A 16,279-nucleotide genomic window follows, 5' to 3' on the forward strand; every position below is an offset into this window, starting at 1 on the left:
CAAACAATTCTGTACTTCTGCATTCCAAGTTCATATCCACATATAGATTATGGTGTTATAATTCCTGCAGACTTTCAGTTCAAGCATTAACATGAAAAGAAACACCTATCCGAGCCACACTCTCTGAAAAAGTAAATAGTCAAGTTAAACTCTTTCTTTTGTTATAAACTAGCAGAATCTACAGTAGCGGTTTAACCGTGCCTTCAACTAAAATACCAAAAGTTCCAAAAAAAGGAAGGTTTCAGAGTAGCAGCCATGTTAGTCTGTATTCGCAAAAAGAAAAGGAGTACTTGTGGCACCTTAGAGACTAACCAATTTATTTGAGCATAAGCTTTCATGAGCATCTGATGAAGTGAGCTGTAGCTCACAAAAGCTTATGCTCAAATAAATTGGTTAGTTTCTAAGGTGCCACAAGTACTCCTTTTCTTTTTGCAAAAAAAGGAAGTGATCTAATGCAGTACTGTTCCACAGAAACCAGACAGTTTCTATTTAATTGCTAGCCAACAGAATGAATAACAAGAACAAAATGATTCCATAGCCAGTCTATTTAACAAGCTAATTTTTGTCAAGTATTAACTTTTATTCTCACGTATGGTCTTCAGCGTCATTTACTTTGTCCACAGAAGAGTCCCATATGTGAAAACCAATTTTTTTTCCAGTATGCAATGACCAGACATTCACCAAAAAAAAAGTTTGTAATACAAAATAAATGTAATGATCACTGTGTAAATGTTAATGCAAGCTTTTTAAGTTTCCTAAACCATTGCCATTTATACATCATAGCTACGGAAATCTAACACAAAAGTGAAGCCAGATCACAATTCATTACCACTGTAAGTTTTTGTTTGCATCAACACAGAATGCTCCAAGAGCCCTGCTATTCTATACTGTGGGTGTATTTTTTCACCTTTTATAGAAATCCAGTTTACATTCTTAAAAGACTAGTCAACACTTTCAAATTTGGGTGCCCACAGTTCAGTATTACTTTATCTGGATTACTTGATCTGAACTGGAGTAATTGACAGGTCTGTTTAGTGGATTTACACAAGACTATCAAAGGCATTAAGAGTATTGGATTGTATTCTTTTATTGCATACAAGCATTTTTATTCATACCAATTTTTACTATGCAATAGGTAGTTGTAGGCAGTATCTTTAATACTGAAAACAGGTAATGAGCTTTTAAAAAGTGTAAAATATTAATAATGCTAAATAAATACTGAAGGCTAAAATAAGCTACGAAAGGAAATGCATTGGGCAAAAGGGCTAGTTGTAATGCCATTGACTTCCATAATTCGCAGTGGCATGGCAGCGAAGAATCATTCCCAAAAGTTATGAGAACAAATTTTAAAATATATTTTATTTGAATATTTCCAAACTAGAGAAAGGGCCCTACTGACATGGAAAACTACATGAAAAGAAACCTTACCCCTCAATCTGTAAACAGACTTTTTTTTAAAAAAATGAACTATACTTGGGATAAATAAGAGGATGTAAAACGGGTTATTCCTTTCAGCGTATTCTCTATTATCCCGGTCCTGGTAACACATGCTTTGGTGCACAGTACTTCCTACTGTGAGTAGTCACAGTAGTAAGTGTTTGTAAGATCAGACTCTGAATTTGCAGAACTGGGGTGAAATCGTGAATCCATTTTGAGTAACTGGTAGAACTCCCATTGACTTCAGTGGGCCCAGAAATCTCACTCCTGAACTCTTGCTAAATGTAAAAGGAATCTGTATGATACTCTGCACATTTATTGAAATAAAAGAATGGTTAAAGAGAGTAAGCAAAAGCTTAACATAGGCTTAACATGCCAAAATGATTTTCTTACACTTCAGCTACCAAAAATGCTTATAACAAGTTTTAACCTTGCAGCTATTTTATGACATAGGAAAAACAGTGGTGTCTATCAGCTTCAAGAACAGCAACATTAATTATAGTAGAGTAGTAAACCTTAGCATATTAAAGGACATTTCAATATTTTGAATTTAAGCTATACTGGGGGGCAGAGGGAATAAAAAAAAACTTGCTGGAAACTCTCTTTAAAATAATATTGCTTCTTTAATAAAAATAACTAAAACCCAAGAAAGAAAACAAGTCCTTCTGCTTTACAAATGACTAGTAGTATTTTTACTCAGAGATACACACATGCCTTCCAGGAATGAAACACTATTACTGGACAAACTGTAAATTGTTCCAAATTCCTATCACTAGCTATTTTGAGATGACCCAAAGACTATCTGTAATTTTTTATAAAGTAATGACATGGGCATTACCTAGTGCATTACTTCTAGAACTAGCTTCAAGATAGGAATGCAGCTTTAAGCTTTGCCTGTGCTTTTAGTTTTCAAGCAGAAAGTGCAACAACCAAGGCCCTTGCAGGACTTTGCTTCCAGGATCTCAGAAATTCTTTTAGATTGATGTCTCCGCAGCTGCTTCTCCCCCTTCCACCACAGCTCCTTTGCTGAGAATGGTTCTGAAAGACAGATGCTGACAACAATTCTTTCACCTGCTACTGCCCTATAGCCCCAGTCAAGGTGGTGTTCATTGGTGGTGAGGAATCCTCAAGATGTACTAACTTGTAAACAAAATCCCCATGGGATCAGAAGGGAGACAATGCACACAGTGGCATCTGGACCCACCCCAGATGCAGATTCTTAACACCAGAGAAGGCCTCCAATTTGAGTGTGCGAAGGAAGACTGTCAATTAGATAATTGGGGAGGGAGGGGGGAAAAAAAACTATGAAAAATGTTAGACTCTCTTACCTGTGCTACTAGTAACATTTCTCTTAAGCTGAAAGAATTTTTAAGTCTAGTTTGCACTTCACTGTTTATCTTGTATCAGGTTCAGCTTGGATAATGAAAACAAGACTTGTTAGTTTCCACTTAATTAGTCAGTTTCTAATAAGTTTCACTTTCTGGTTCTCATACAAGCAAGCTTGCCAACACTGGAGGACCATGTTATTCCTTTAAAAATAAACCACTTTTCCCACTTATTTCTAAAATGTTTTCCTTAACATTTGTGTATAAATTCAGAAAAGTCCAGTTTTAGAGACCTGAATTGGGTGTAACTGATCTGGTAGAAGCTCTCTAATGTCTCTATATTTGCTTCAACATAGAGTACTCTCTTTGGTACAATTACATATTGCCCAGTACCAACATTCATAATATGAGTGTCTGCTGTACATCCTGAAAGAAGGTATTAGTACAGACCAAACAAAGCCACGCACTGAAATTAACAATGCCGTAAGTGTGAAGTGGGGTGCACAGCAAAAATTATGTACGAGTTTTAAATGTATTTGTTTTCCATAAAGTAAAGTGCAACAAGTATGACCAAACTGACATGGGTTTTGTGTACAACATGTTATTGCTTCATTTACAGTGAAAGCATTCTGTAAAGGGCCTTACCAAATGCTTCGGTACAACATCTATTTTTAAATTTGAACCAAACTGGGATAAAACATTTGAAGATGCCTTTAAAAACCAGGTCCAATAATTAATCTCAAAATGACTTCAATGAGTCATTGGCATGTTTTTAAAAATAAATTACTTCAAATTCCTAAAACAGAACTCTATGGAGGACGAGCGCTTAAAGGAGGCCTCTCTTTTCTGGAGTAGTGAATGCTTTCCTTAAATTCTAAGCTTTCCTTGTTTCCCATGCACTCAATGAAAACACCATATTTGCTGGCCTCCAGCCCACAGAGTCAAGTAGTTTTTCTTCTTAACCAATTTCAAGATTATTCTTTTTGGACCATTTGCCCTCCTGACTTAGCGTACGAGAGCTAAAGTAACGTCTCCCCACAAGCATATAACGAAGATTTAGATTTCCTTTACAAGTCTACAAATGCAGATCACCTTGTCTTTCAGCCCTTGTTTCACAGAGATACACTATGCTCCTACAACTTCTGCTCAAAACAAGAGCATAATGGATAACTAACTCACTGACTGAACTGAGATTTTCGTGCCAGCCCTTGTATTAGCAGATTCAAACAGTGCATTTAGGCTTAATACAAGCTGTTCAGTATCTTAACAATGAATGGCAATATCTATCCACTACCAAGGAACAAAGATGTTTTTTGTTCACTTCTTGCATGTAACAAAGCTGGTGTTTTCTCCCTGGTGTCTCTACCCTCATAATAATTTGAAAAATCAACACGCTTGTCTCACTGTTCTATCCTTATAAGTGAGAGGCTATACAAAAATTCACACTGTCTAAAGTTATATTTGCTTGTATAAAATTATAGAGTAAGAAAAATAAGTCTATTTATATGCTTCAATGGCACAGAATAGTTTTCATTAGATACAAGTCAATCACTTACCTGAAATTGTTGAAGTTAAAGATATTTAGGGCCACAGCCTGCTATTGATATTAAAACAGAACACTTCCACCAACCACCCAGATTTCACTAGGAAATTTGAAGAAACGTATCTTAACTCCTTGGTGGAATCAGTGGGAGTTCCATTTAAGATCAATAGTAAGATGCAGTCCTTTGTTGGCAAGTAGCAGAAATAGTTAAGCATTAACACTATATGGGGGAATGACATCATATTACCAACATTACTGCAATTTCTAATTAGTAGTAAACAGAATCCCCTTGCCTATCACCAAATGAGGGTAAAGGATTTTTTGGCAAGGTACCAAAGATACTTTTACGTCAAGTCAATCAATACTCAGAATTTTCAATACTCTGAAGCCTGCATGCCTTTTGAAATTAGTGTACTATATCCTCAAACCTTTATGACACATACAGGACTATGTGACTGAAATATGACAAAACTTGTCAAATAGATGGCCACATACAGCTAGGAGTAATCACATAAACCACATTTCCATACTCCTCTTTTTCCCTTCTTTAGTCACAATGCATAGTACAGCAAAACACAGCCTCAGTTACAACATCAATACATTAGGAAATGGTTTTACAATATATTAAACAAGAACCCAATTGATGTTTTACAAACCGGAAGCACACTTTTTTCCAATGCAGTCAGCATGTAAAATACCAAGACTTAAAAAACAGGTATATACATTATATTTTCATTTCTCTGTGGTTTACATACCACTGAATTATTAGAGAAGATAAAAAAAAATGGTTGAACAGAAACTAAACATAAATACACCCTATCTACTGGAACATGTAAACATTCAACTAACTTCTTTAAATTACTTATAAAATACATGTAGTCAAAACTTAGCATCTCACTAATACTTGTATGCAAAGCATGAATCCAAAATGTATGTGTTTTCTCCATCCGCTCAGTCATCCCCAAGACGTGTTATTTCTTTCTTGTTAGAGGTACAAGTTTAACTTCTACCAGACTTTGCCCATTAATTCCACTAAGAGACAGCGCACTGTTTATTCCAACAGCGCCCCAGAACCTGAAAATAAAATCTTATTGCACATCATTGTGCCAGTGAACTGATTACCCAAGTCTCAAGTAATACCACTGACCAATATTTAAAGACTGAAATGGACTGATGCAGAGAAAAGAAAAAGAAAAAGAAAAAAGAAAAAAAAAAAAAGAAAAAACAGCCACACAATACATTATTCTTAGTGCAGGCTACCTACTTATATCCTGCATTAGTCAACTTGTGCATTCTGAGGTTTCTTTTGCATCTAGTATTTTTTCCTGAGGGGGGGGGGGGGGGGAAGAGAGACCACTAATCATATAATCAATCCACCTGCATGAACACTAAAGAATTTCACTCTCAAAGGATTGTTAGAATTCTGATAAATTGTTTTCATAAGCTTAAAGAAGTCAGTTTCACATGTGACGAACCTAAGTATTTTGTACCCCTTTAAAGCAAATGAGGTGCAGTATGCCCATTGTCTCATGTATCATACTATCTCAAGTTTGTTTCATTTTCCCTCCTGTTATCACCAGAACATTTACATATCTAGTATAAGCCCAGCCAGCTCTTCCAAAAATTACAAGATTTTTAAGACTGGAAATATTATATTCACACTGAAATGCTACTCAGCAGGTACAACACATTTCCATAGAGATTAGCTGGTATGAAATGGATAAGCTAATGACATAGCAAGATCCCCCCAAAACTTCCATATGATACTCAACTGACATTTCTTAAGTTGGCTGAAGAAAAAAGAATGTATCTAGATTGAATTGGGATTTATCACCAGCAATTTGACTGGGATCAGATTAACTGCGTAGCAGAAATATGCCATATCCTGGTGTCCAATCTCTTTGAATAAACATCTAATCTCAATGGAACATTCTATGTGGAAGAAAAAAAACATAGCACAAGGAAATCATGCCAAAAAACCTCACACAAGCCACACTCCACAGTACTACTACCAGAACTTAAACTTCAATATGACTTGCACTGAGGTATTGCAGACAAAACTAATAACTGAGACATTTTAAGAAAATCTTAGAACAAGGAGCACAGTCCTGTATTTAAGTTTCTTTATTTCAGTTCAAGTTCCACAGTTAATGTACCTTTAACGTAAATCTGTTGTCATAGAGCCAGTTTGTCGCTGTCAAAGGCACCAGTTATTTCTGCCAGATGGAAACTTCGATGTTACCTGATGCATAGAATGCTACATTCCGATCAGGTATAGTTTATCGATTGATGTTCCATTTCAATTTGTACCAACAGCACAGAAATACACTGTTCAATCCTGCAGTTAAAAGCTTAATGGACTGTATATTTAAGTAAAACTTGGACATTGCTGGGGAATATGAAAACTTAGCCTGAAGTGGCAATGCCAAAAACTTGAAAATGGCTCTTAAAAAATGGTTTTCTGATGTGGATTTATATATACTATAAAAGAAGAAGATGCAGTTATAATTCACTATAACCATGAGAAATGAAGTTTCAATATGGTGAATTTAATGCAGTAATCTATGAAACTCCACTATAATTTCCAAAAGAGTATTAGAAGACACTTTTAGACAATTTTGTACTCTCACTGTTATACAGCTATGTCAGAAAAGTGGAAATGCATTAATGATTTTTAACCTCAAGATATTCTGGATGACACAAACTGAATTGCCCTCTTGACACTAGACTGGTCCTTTCAGACTACAGTTGAAATCCATTGGTGGCCAATTCTACCGCTGATGCTGTAACTATTCAGCTGATAAAAGGATAATATTTGCTCTGAGGGCCACAAGTCTCATATTTTACCAGCATCACATTTTAGAAGAAGAAGAAGACAGAAAGAAATCTCCCCTTCAAAAATTACAAAAACCTCCAACGTATTGATGGGTTCAGTTCAGTTATAAGGTGAAAAAATGCAGCCACAATTTACTGGTCCAAGTAGAAGAAGTCCTGCTACATACTGAAGAAACTAGTGGTCAATTCTCTATTTGTATTAGAGCAGGTAATACACAAGGTAAATAGAAGCCAGACTCCAGATACTAGTACAGCAAATAAGGTTTCCTAGGTCCCAATCCTTTTCCCTCTCGTCACTAAGAACTTGCTCCTTTATGTCAACAGGTGTTCTGCCACTAATTTTAAGAGGAGGAGGAGCAGGCCTCTGATTTTTTTAATCCCCAGAAGGTAAAAACAATAAAAATAAGAGATTGGTGGGATGGAGATGACACCATGCTTCTAACTTTCAAGTTTTAATATTTCTGGAGAGAACATGTCACACAGCAGCCAAGCTCCTTAGTACAGTCTTACTCTGTGTTGGAGCCAATACATGCAGGTAACCGGCCCACGTGGTAAGTTTGAGGAGGAAAGAGACCCAAATAGTTCATAGCATAAGTTACATGAGCCACCTTCTACACAGACACAAACACACACAGCTAGTAACAAAAAAAAAAGTCTACATTTTCAACAGCATTGCGTTTACTCCACTAAGTTATTGTATTGATGGTTTTTCTGTTTTATACATATTTATGGTGAATGTTTTAGAATACAGCAGTTAAGGGAATACTGTCAAGCATTTTTAAAGGCCCAAACCTAGGTCATTAAAGAGTGTTACAAAATGTAATATAAGATGTGCTTTGATGAAAGATTAAATTAAAACAAAACTGGTTACATTGTCGTTTTAAACATTCCTTTTAACTGACTGCAACATAAATATTGCTTGAGACAGCATATAAAATGTGGGCGACACATTGAAATTGCACTGATCTGATCATGTAAATTTAGAAACGGATTTAGTTAAACCAATGCAATTTTGTGAGAAAAGGAATTCAAGAGCAAGAAAGTGACACTAAACCAGCCTATTTCCCTTATGCATACTAGATGAATGGCAAAGAGCAAGCAGCATGAACAATGACAACTGATATTAAAAAAAAAAAAAAAAAAAAAAAGAGTCTGTTTTACTCATCCAAAGTAGCATTAGTAACACAGGTAAGAGATAGATGATTTTTTTAAAAGGGTGATGATCAACTGGACATTTAGACTTACCCAAAAATATACTGCCTCCAGGGGTTTCTTGTTTAGTTCACATATGAATTGAGGGACAGCTCCAATGTAATTTGGGACAGAAAATCTACTGCCACATTATTGAATACTGAAGCTTTAGGGCCAGACTGGATTTCAGTTGTGCAGCATATGTCACCACATACCATGACTTGTTAGAATTGAAGTCAGCTACTATGTTTGTGCAGACATGCACAACAGCCAGTTCCATAATCAACACCCAGCATGCCCCACATCTCAAAGATTAGTCTTTAGTCCCACATTTCCAATTCTGAAAGATCCTTACTTCACTAGGGGTCAAATACTGTAGTCTTTACTGAGGCAAAGCTCCCTTTGAAATCAATGGGAGTTTTGCCCAAGTATGAAATAAGGACTGTAGAATTTAGTCCTGTAAGGAAGAAGAAACACAATCAGAACATAAAACACCCTTGTGATCAGTCACAGTGAGTCTCTTAAGGTGACTGACTGTTCATTTAAACAGCTGCTTATCTGGGCTGGGGAAATACAACAGGAAAAAACATGGCATAAAATGGAAGGAAAGCTTTCACTGCAATAGAACCCTTTCTTTGTTCAAGAATTCATGTTAATTAATTAAGTATACAATCAGACAAAGTTTTACACAAAACTAATTGATACCTTGACATAATCAAGCAAAGCTGGGAAAACATAAATGTTCTAGATGGATTATTTAGAATGTACCACACTGCTCACATGTTAACACAAATATGGGCATTAAGTTCACCACACTTTTAAGCAGATCTGCCCTACAGGTAGACCACCACCTCTTTCAATCATGTTCCTATAATTAATGCTTTTATATATTTTAAGTAATGTTGCTTTATTCTTTCCATACATAGCAAAGTGAACAGCTAGCTATCTTTTACAACATGAATTATTCCAGTGTGCAAGAAGCCTCATACCCACACAATCTCTCCCCCTCTACCAAAAGGAAGAAAGAAAAAAAAATCAGCTGGTATGGTTTCTCTGGCAAAAACAAAAACACACCACTAGTTAATAAAAAATCCTAGCTGTAAGATACAAGCTCATTGCCAGAAAAATATCGGATTTTCTGTTACAATGGCATTGTGCCACCCAATTGTCACTAACATACGGGACCATTAGATTCATGCTACTACTAAAACATTTTTTTAAACTGTACTTTAATAAAACTCAGCTGAAGCACTCAATATATCTTTTCTCTTACCCAAGAGAAGTACAGCAAGCCAACAGTAGAAAAATTACCAACGGCTATGCTAGTGAATCAACATGCAACAGGAAAAAAAAATGAAACATTTCATAAATCATTTGGCGTAATAGAAATAAAGCTACCTAATATGATCAGAGGATCAACAGCTTGTCCTTTGTAGATAATCTTGGTATTTATACAGCAACAGGAAACTTAGCCTGTGACAAGATTCAATTCCATTGACATTCTTTTAAATATTGTGCCTCCACATTAACTAGCATCTTCTCATTTATCTGAAGAAAGAAGTGTTGTCTGTTTTGTAATTAATCAATAAGTTCTGCACATTACATGGTAGCTCCAAATTCTTTTAAGAGTCAGGCTTTTGGTGTCTTGAACTATAAATAATCCAAGAACTAATAATTCTATTTATTTGCATTATTACATTGAAGTAATAATGCCACTATTTTAAAAGCCTCTTTCGTGCAAACTGTAACCCAAAACACAAAGTCTGGACTTGAGTCTACCCTCCTTAATGACACAAGTAGTTCCATTGTTTTTCAATGGGATTACTCATGTGAGTAAAGGGGTCGCATCAGGCCATTAAACAGAAAGAAGTATAGAGAGCAAGTCATTGAAAGCGACAGCATAATACATCGTACAATAAATAATTTATTTAATCATAAGGCCAACAACAGGAATAAAAGTTACTGCCAAGTTAGGCTTTAAGGGGAGATTTCATTTAAAATGGTGAGGGCGCGCCTTCTGAGGTGGAAAGGGGTAGATGTTGTAGATGGCAGCAACTGCAGAAAAGCCAATCTCACCCCAACAGCAGTGAGCGCATGAAAGGACAGGAAGGAGGTCTGTGCTAAAAGGGGGGAAACTGAATGAAAGAAAGAAGGTTTATAAGGCAAACTGGAGTGACCTCATTGAATGTTTAAAACAAACCAACCAAGAACTACACTATGCTCATAGCTAGACCTTCACATTAATTAAACAAGTGGAACTTTGGGGTACACACATCCCTCTATTTGTACATTCGGCTCCCATTAAAAGAATGTAGGATAAGTACATACAACCTTGACACACCTTCGTTTTTGTAAGTTGCCCAACCCTTACTAGTTGTTATAATATCACCAATGAAGTCAAAGTGTCAAAAGGCAATATGTAATAATAGAGCTGTACACAGAGCTTTGATAGTTTACCTATTATAAGATGTTCATGTAAACATGCCATTTTCAGTAGAGTGCCTTCTAGTTTCAGAAAAGAGTTTTCTTTACAAAGATATTCCTTTTTAATGCTCCAGATTAAACTGCAATAAGTAAAAGTGACCAAGTAGTAGCAACACATTACAAACTAAATGAAACCTATCATAGCATGTCCAATTATTATTTTCAAAATGATATGACAGATCTGCAAATAGTCTTAACAAGTTTAACTTTTGCTACTAGCTACGATCATTCCTGTTAAAGCAGCCATTTTCAGCATGATTCCATGGAACCAAATATACTAATATAATCTATCAAAAACTAAGGAATAATGTTATAACAAGCCAAAGTAATGACATGTTGCTTTGATTTGTGCTGTACATCTACTTCCCTCCTCCTAATCCCAGAACTTTGTTTGTCTGACAAGCTATCACATGTTTCTGTTTGATAAATTATCTTTAGGCTTGGCACAATTAGGTGTTTTATCCATAAGTATCAATAAAAACATCATTTCATTACACACACAGATCGATGAAATATTTTCCATCATTTTTTGCTTCAGAATGTAGTTTGATTTAAGGATATTTATGTTGATATTTTGAAATGCAATGTTGACAATGTGTTTTAATGGTCATAAAGCCTTAACTTTTTGAATCTCAGCATCTAGTGTTATTAAATATTGTCCGACTCCCCCAAAATTCCGCACCACTGTGAAAATTTAAATCCATAAAGAATTTTTAAATAAACCATCAGTTATATCCATTAAAATTATACAAAGAAAAAAATTCTGCCAAGCCTAGTTTTTACACAAAATAATCAATAAAAGATTGCAGCTTTAAAGACCGTGATAGAGAAAGTGCCTGACATCTGATTGGAAGCAAAAGCATTATGATACAATATTTTGGATATCATGGTGAAGACCATCTGTGGTTAAATAAAACTATTTATGTAGATGATCAAAAAGTCAGAACAACTTTTTGCAAAAGAATTAGCCATCACTATAGATTACAAAAAAATAACATAACACTTTTCCATCCACTAAATCACAAGGGACACATAAGAACAAACTCTTTTCTAAGGTTTTTAACAGAGTAAACGTTGGGTACAAACTTAAAGTATCCTTCATAGACTGACACTAATCTTCCCACTCTGACTTATAAGGTCTGAAATGACTAGGAGATTTTTGATGTGTCAAAACGAATCCCAGAAGTGAGAGATGTTCAGCATAGACTGAAATTACAACTAACTGTTCCCAATAAACAGAATGGTCTCTTACAATCTGAGTCATGTGTAATTACAATATGACAAGTCCTCTCCCGGGCTATGTAAGCTGGCGCTTTTCCCAGCACTTGTCACATCATAAAAACACATACAAATAAAAATCCAAAATAAACACTTTAAAACAATGGTTTAAATAGCTGTATAACGTAACTCTGCAGCCCAGCATACTCAACAAAACAACCATCCATCTTTCACTTGCAAAGTCCTAAAAATATATTACAGTTAAACTAGCTCCATACCACACCTAACAACAATCCCCAGGTCTGGGCTACAGAGTCACGTTCCCTCAGGCTGGACAGAAAGTCATTAGCTTGGGGAATGAAGGCAGAGTGTTTCACAAAACACCACTATGGTGTAGATATAGCTCTAAGATATGAAAAGCACTTTCTACCATTGATTTCAGGATAACAATCTGTTCATAGTATGCAGACAAAGTTACCTAAACTGTTTAGACTCCCTAGACAGCTCTCACTCCTTCACCAAGTTTCTCATGCAAATTAATATTTCTTTAAATAAATTGCCTTTTTGTGCATATCAGTCAGTAATAAATGCAAAAAGAAGACGGGAAACTGTGAGAAAATCCATGTTCTTATAGGGAATTATTTTGCTGACAGTATAGCACAGATGTATGAAAATCACTGAAAATTGTGTTATGCACAGTCTTGTACAATACTGTAGTTAGGACCTGACAGAGTGCACTGCATGACTGTTTTAGGGATGTGAATATAAAATAGATTGAATGATGGATGAAAGGGAACTGTTAGTTTGCACCTGGGAAGAGAATCATAGCAATCTAAATACTATTTCCTACTGACTCCCAATCCTACAAACTCAGTGTAAAAAGAAGAAATTCATAACTTAATGTTTGATAAGTGAAAAGCATTAATACAAGTATACATGTTAAAACAAGAGCTTTGCTACCTCTAAACTCGACACTGATTGCTTCCTCTCTTTATTCACTCTCTGTATGTTCAATAATTCCCACATAGCTCTAAGCAGAATGGATTTATTATGATGTTGTTCTAAGGAACTGCAGGAGTTCTAGATGCCAATAAAGATTACAGATCAAATGGGAGATAACTACTAACCATTGTGTCTACTTAGATAAATAAACCTGCACACAAACAAAGCACCTTATTATATTTGTACTGTTACTGCCACTAATCCAACTAAAACAATCAGACAGCCGCTTTGAGAGCGAAAGAATCAAAACTGAAGAAAAAAGATTTTTAAACCTCCATTAACAAAAATTTAGTACCACCCCCTTTTAAAAAAGGTCCTATAGTACTTAAAAAATAAGAAAGATGGGTGCTAATGATTATGCAAACTCAATAACAAAACAAAACCCCAAAAGGTGGCATAACCAGTAAAAACAGAAGTCCATACTAAGAAATCATATCAATATCAAAATTCACCAGCAAGGCATACAGATACTTTTCTCCAGCCAATGTACTTACTACACTAAAGAGAAATGTAGATCTAGAAACAGAATGCAACATGTAGCACAAAATATACCACTCTACACTATCGATTTACAGGGTAGGGTATGAGAGATTCTGACACCATTCAAAAGTAAAACAAGGCATGAGGATGCTGTCGAACACAAGACCTCATGCAAGCTTTGCCCAATGCAAAGTCACAGGCGGCAGAGATTAAAGATGATTGCGGCAGCAACTCAGAGTCATTGCAAGACAAGGGGGAAAGGCAGAAATAAATCACATGGATAAAATAGTGCCCAGATGCCAATCCCTTGACTGTGAGAGAGAGCACAAATGCTGCTTTTGTTTCCCCACCTGAACACGCAACAAATGCATCAGCTGCTTAACTCCCAGCTCAGCCAGAGGGATTAGGGAGTTCTCGTTTCGGGAAAGAAAAATACAGTACACCTGATGGTCCTTTGCATGCAACGATTTCTGAGACGCCAGGAGGCCGGCTGTAATTCTTTGCAGCAGCGGTCGCCGCCTGCCAGCGCTCAGAGCATACATGTAAAGCAAGACTTGCAAGGCGAGTGTTTCTCTCTCCCCTTACGCAAACACATTAAATCCATATTTATCAAGCCACTTTTGTATTCGAGCCCTACCTCTTTTTGGCCTAGGGAAGCTTTCATGCAAGTGAAAGACGACTTTCTCCACAAAGTGCTGAATGTTACTGTGCTCGGGTCCTCTAACAAACACCATCCAGTCGTGGGTAAACCCCTCCACGGTGGGTTTCTTCCTAACCTGGGCTCGGTGCCCCAGCTCCAGTTTCACCTGAACGGCACACTGGCGAGAGAGAGAGAGAGGCAACAATGAGCAGGAAGGCGAAGGATCGCACTCAGCTTTAGGGCAGCACGAATAACAAAATACACAAAGAAAATAGCCATAGCACAAGGGGATGGGGGAGGGAAGCCACCCCAGACACTTAAACGTGCATTCACACCACAGGAAAGACGAAGAAGCGATCGGCTCGGGTTGTAACGGAATGCAGCCTCAAAGAAAGACAGAACCTCAACACAAATACAATGGACACACATGAACACGAGCAGGGGCAGTATTTCCAAGGCAAAGAAAACGGGGGGGGGGGACACCCCATAATGCTTTATAATAGAAAGCAGTCTCATTTGGAGGTGGATTGCTCCTGAAATTGCATATCCGTAGCAAGGGACGAAACTCCAAGGCATTTAAATCCAGATCGCATGGGCATCAAATTAAAAAAAAAATAAGGCAAGATGTGCAAGGGGAACGGCGGGGGGGGGGGATAAAACAAAAATACCCCCCCTCCTCCATGCATAAACAAAAATGCCAGTGGCTGCCAGTGCTACAGTCCAGGGATTCGAGGGGAGCGGGGGACACACGCTAACAGCTGGTTCTGCACACACACATGCATGCATAAAGGTAAAGTTACTGGGGTGCCGCTGGCTGTCAGAGCCACGCCGGAGAGAACGCACCATCCTAAGCGGCGCCTCCTGCGCTGAGTCCCCTGTACTGTACTCACTGCTCCCCTGGCTGCTGCGGCTGCAGAAATATGGCTGGGTTATTATTCGCCTCCACCGTCTCTCTCCCTCTCTCTCTCTCTCTCTAGATGTGTGTGTGCTTCATGCAATTGCAAAGAGAGGAGGGTGGGAGGGAGAGCGGGCGAGAGGAAAAAGCCACACACTTAAAAAAAAAAATCCCCAACACACCAACCTTTCTCTAATTGGAAGCACTAAACGGTGTCTGGGCAGCGCAGGGTGGAGGAGGAGGAGAAGGAGGAGAAGAGGAAAGGGAGGGGAGAGCGGGGGATTGTATGTACTTACCGAACTGGCCATGCCTGGGGGCCCTGGGGTTTGCTGGGGTATGTACTTTTGTCCCCCACCCCACCCCCTTAGCTCTAATTCATGAAGAAGCCGCTGTGATGGAGAGTGCGCCCAGGAGAGGAGGGTAGATGGCGGACATTCTCTTTCTGTCTTTCCCCCCCTGTCCCTGTCTCTCTCTCTCTCTTATTAAACTGAGCCCCCAGCAGCAGCTCCAGCGGCTGGGGCTGAGATACTAGAGCATGCGCCCTGCACCTCGAGCCTGACACTGAGACAGACATAACACTGTGCAAAGGAGGGAGGGAGGAAAAGAGGGAGAGCCTGGAGAGAGAGGTAGAAAGAGCCAATCAAACACAGTAACTAAATCACTAACCCCTCCGGCCGGCCGGCCGCCCGCCCTCACAGTCAGATCATTGCCATCACAACCCAAATGCATTACTTAAAGTAACAGGTTACTGAGGGGAAGGAGGAGGGGGGAACCCACCATCCAACCCCGAGTAAACGACTCAGGTCTGACAATAAAAACCGGATTAAAACTGCTGGAATGTAACCAATGTCTAGAGCCTTAGCCCCCAGCAGTAAAGCAGGGCATGAGGAGGGGGCACTGCACGACGGAGGGGAGCTGCTTGAGTTTGTCTGGGAATTTTAGAGGGATCCTTTTTACAAGGAGAGAGAAGAAAGAGGAAATTAAGAAAACCAAAACCTTAACTTTTGTAAAGTATTTTTCAAATGAACACAAAAGACGGCATAAAATAACTTGAAATCGCATTTACAAAGCTTGTGTGGAGACGAAATTAACGAAGGAGGGTTAAAAATGATGAGTGATTTTTGTTAAGTATCTTAATGAAACACGCAGCTAACTGTAAGGAGTCTTTCAAAAAGAGTGATCCTTAGGACTGAGTGAGGATCTGTCTGCAGCAGTTACTTAAAAGTGTC

The 16,279-nt window shown here is 37.8% G+C and overlaps 1 protein-coding gene across 4 annotated transcripts in view; it reads right to left on the bottom strand.

The window, feature by feature from the left end:
* The window catches only part of MLLT3 (MLLT3 super elongation complex subunit), a 218,090-nt gene extending 202,464 nt beyond the window's left edge, over positions 1-15,626 (bottom strand). The window contains exons 1-2 of one of the 4 annotated variants that reach the window (XM_007061680.4): positions 15,347-15,626; positions 14,153-14,333 (exon numbers count right to left, since the gene is read on the bottom strand). In XM_007061680.4, coding sequence (XP_007061742.1) covers positions 14,153-14,333; positions 15,347-15,358 — 193 coding nt within the window. In that variant the 5' untranslated portion in view covers positions 15,359-15,626. Of the gene's footprint in view, positions 1-14,152; positions 14,334-14,998; positions 15,163-15,346 lie in introns of those variants that run through there. The other 3 variants (XM_043546319.1, XM_027824159.3, XM_043546320.1) reach the window with 3 other exon arrangements.
* Positions 15,627-16,279: the final 653 nt, after the last annotated feature.

The sequence above is a fragment of the Chelonia mydas genome, chromosome 5, assembly GCF_015237465.2.
Source record: "Chelonia mydas isolate rCheMyd1 chromosome 5, rCheMyd1.pri.v2, whole genome shotgun sequence".
Classification (NCBI taxonomy): Eukaryota; Metazoa; Chordata; order Testudines; family Cheloniidae; genus Chelonia; species Chelonia mydas.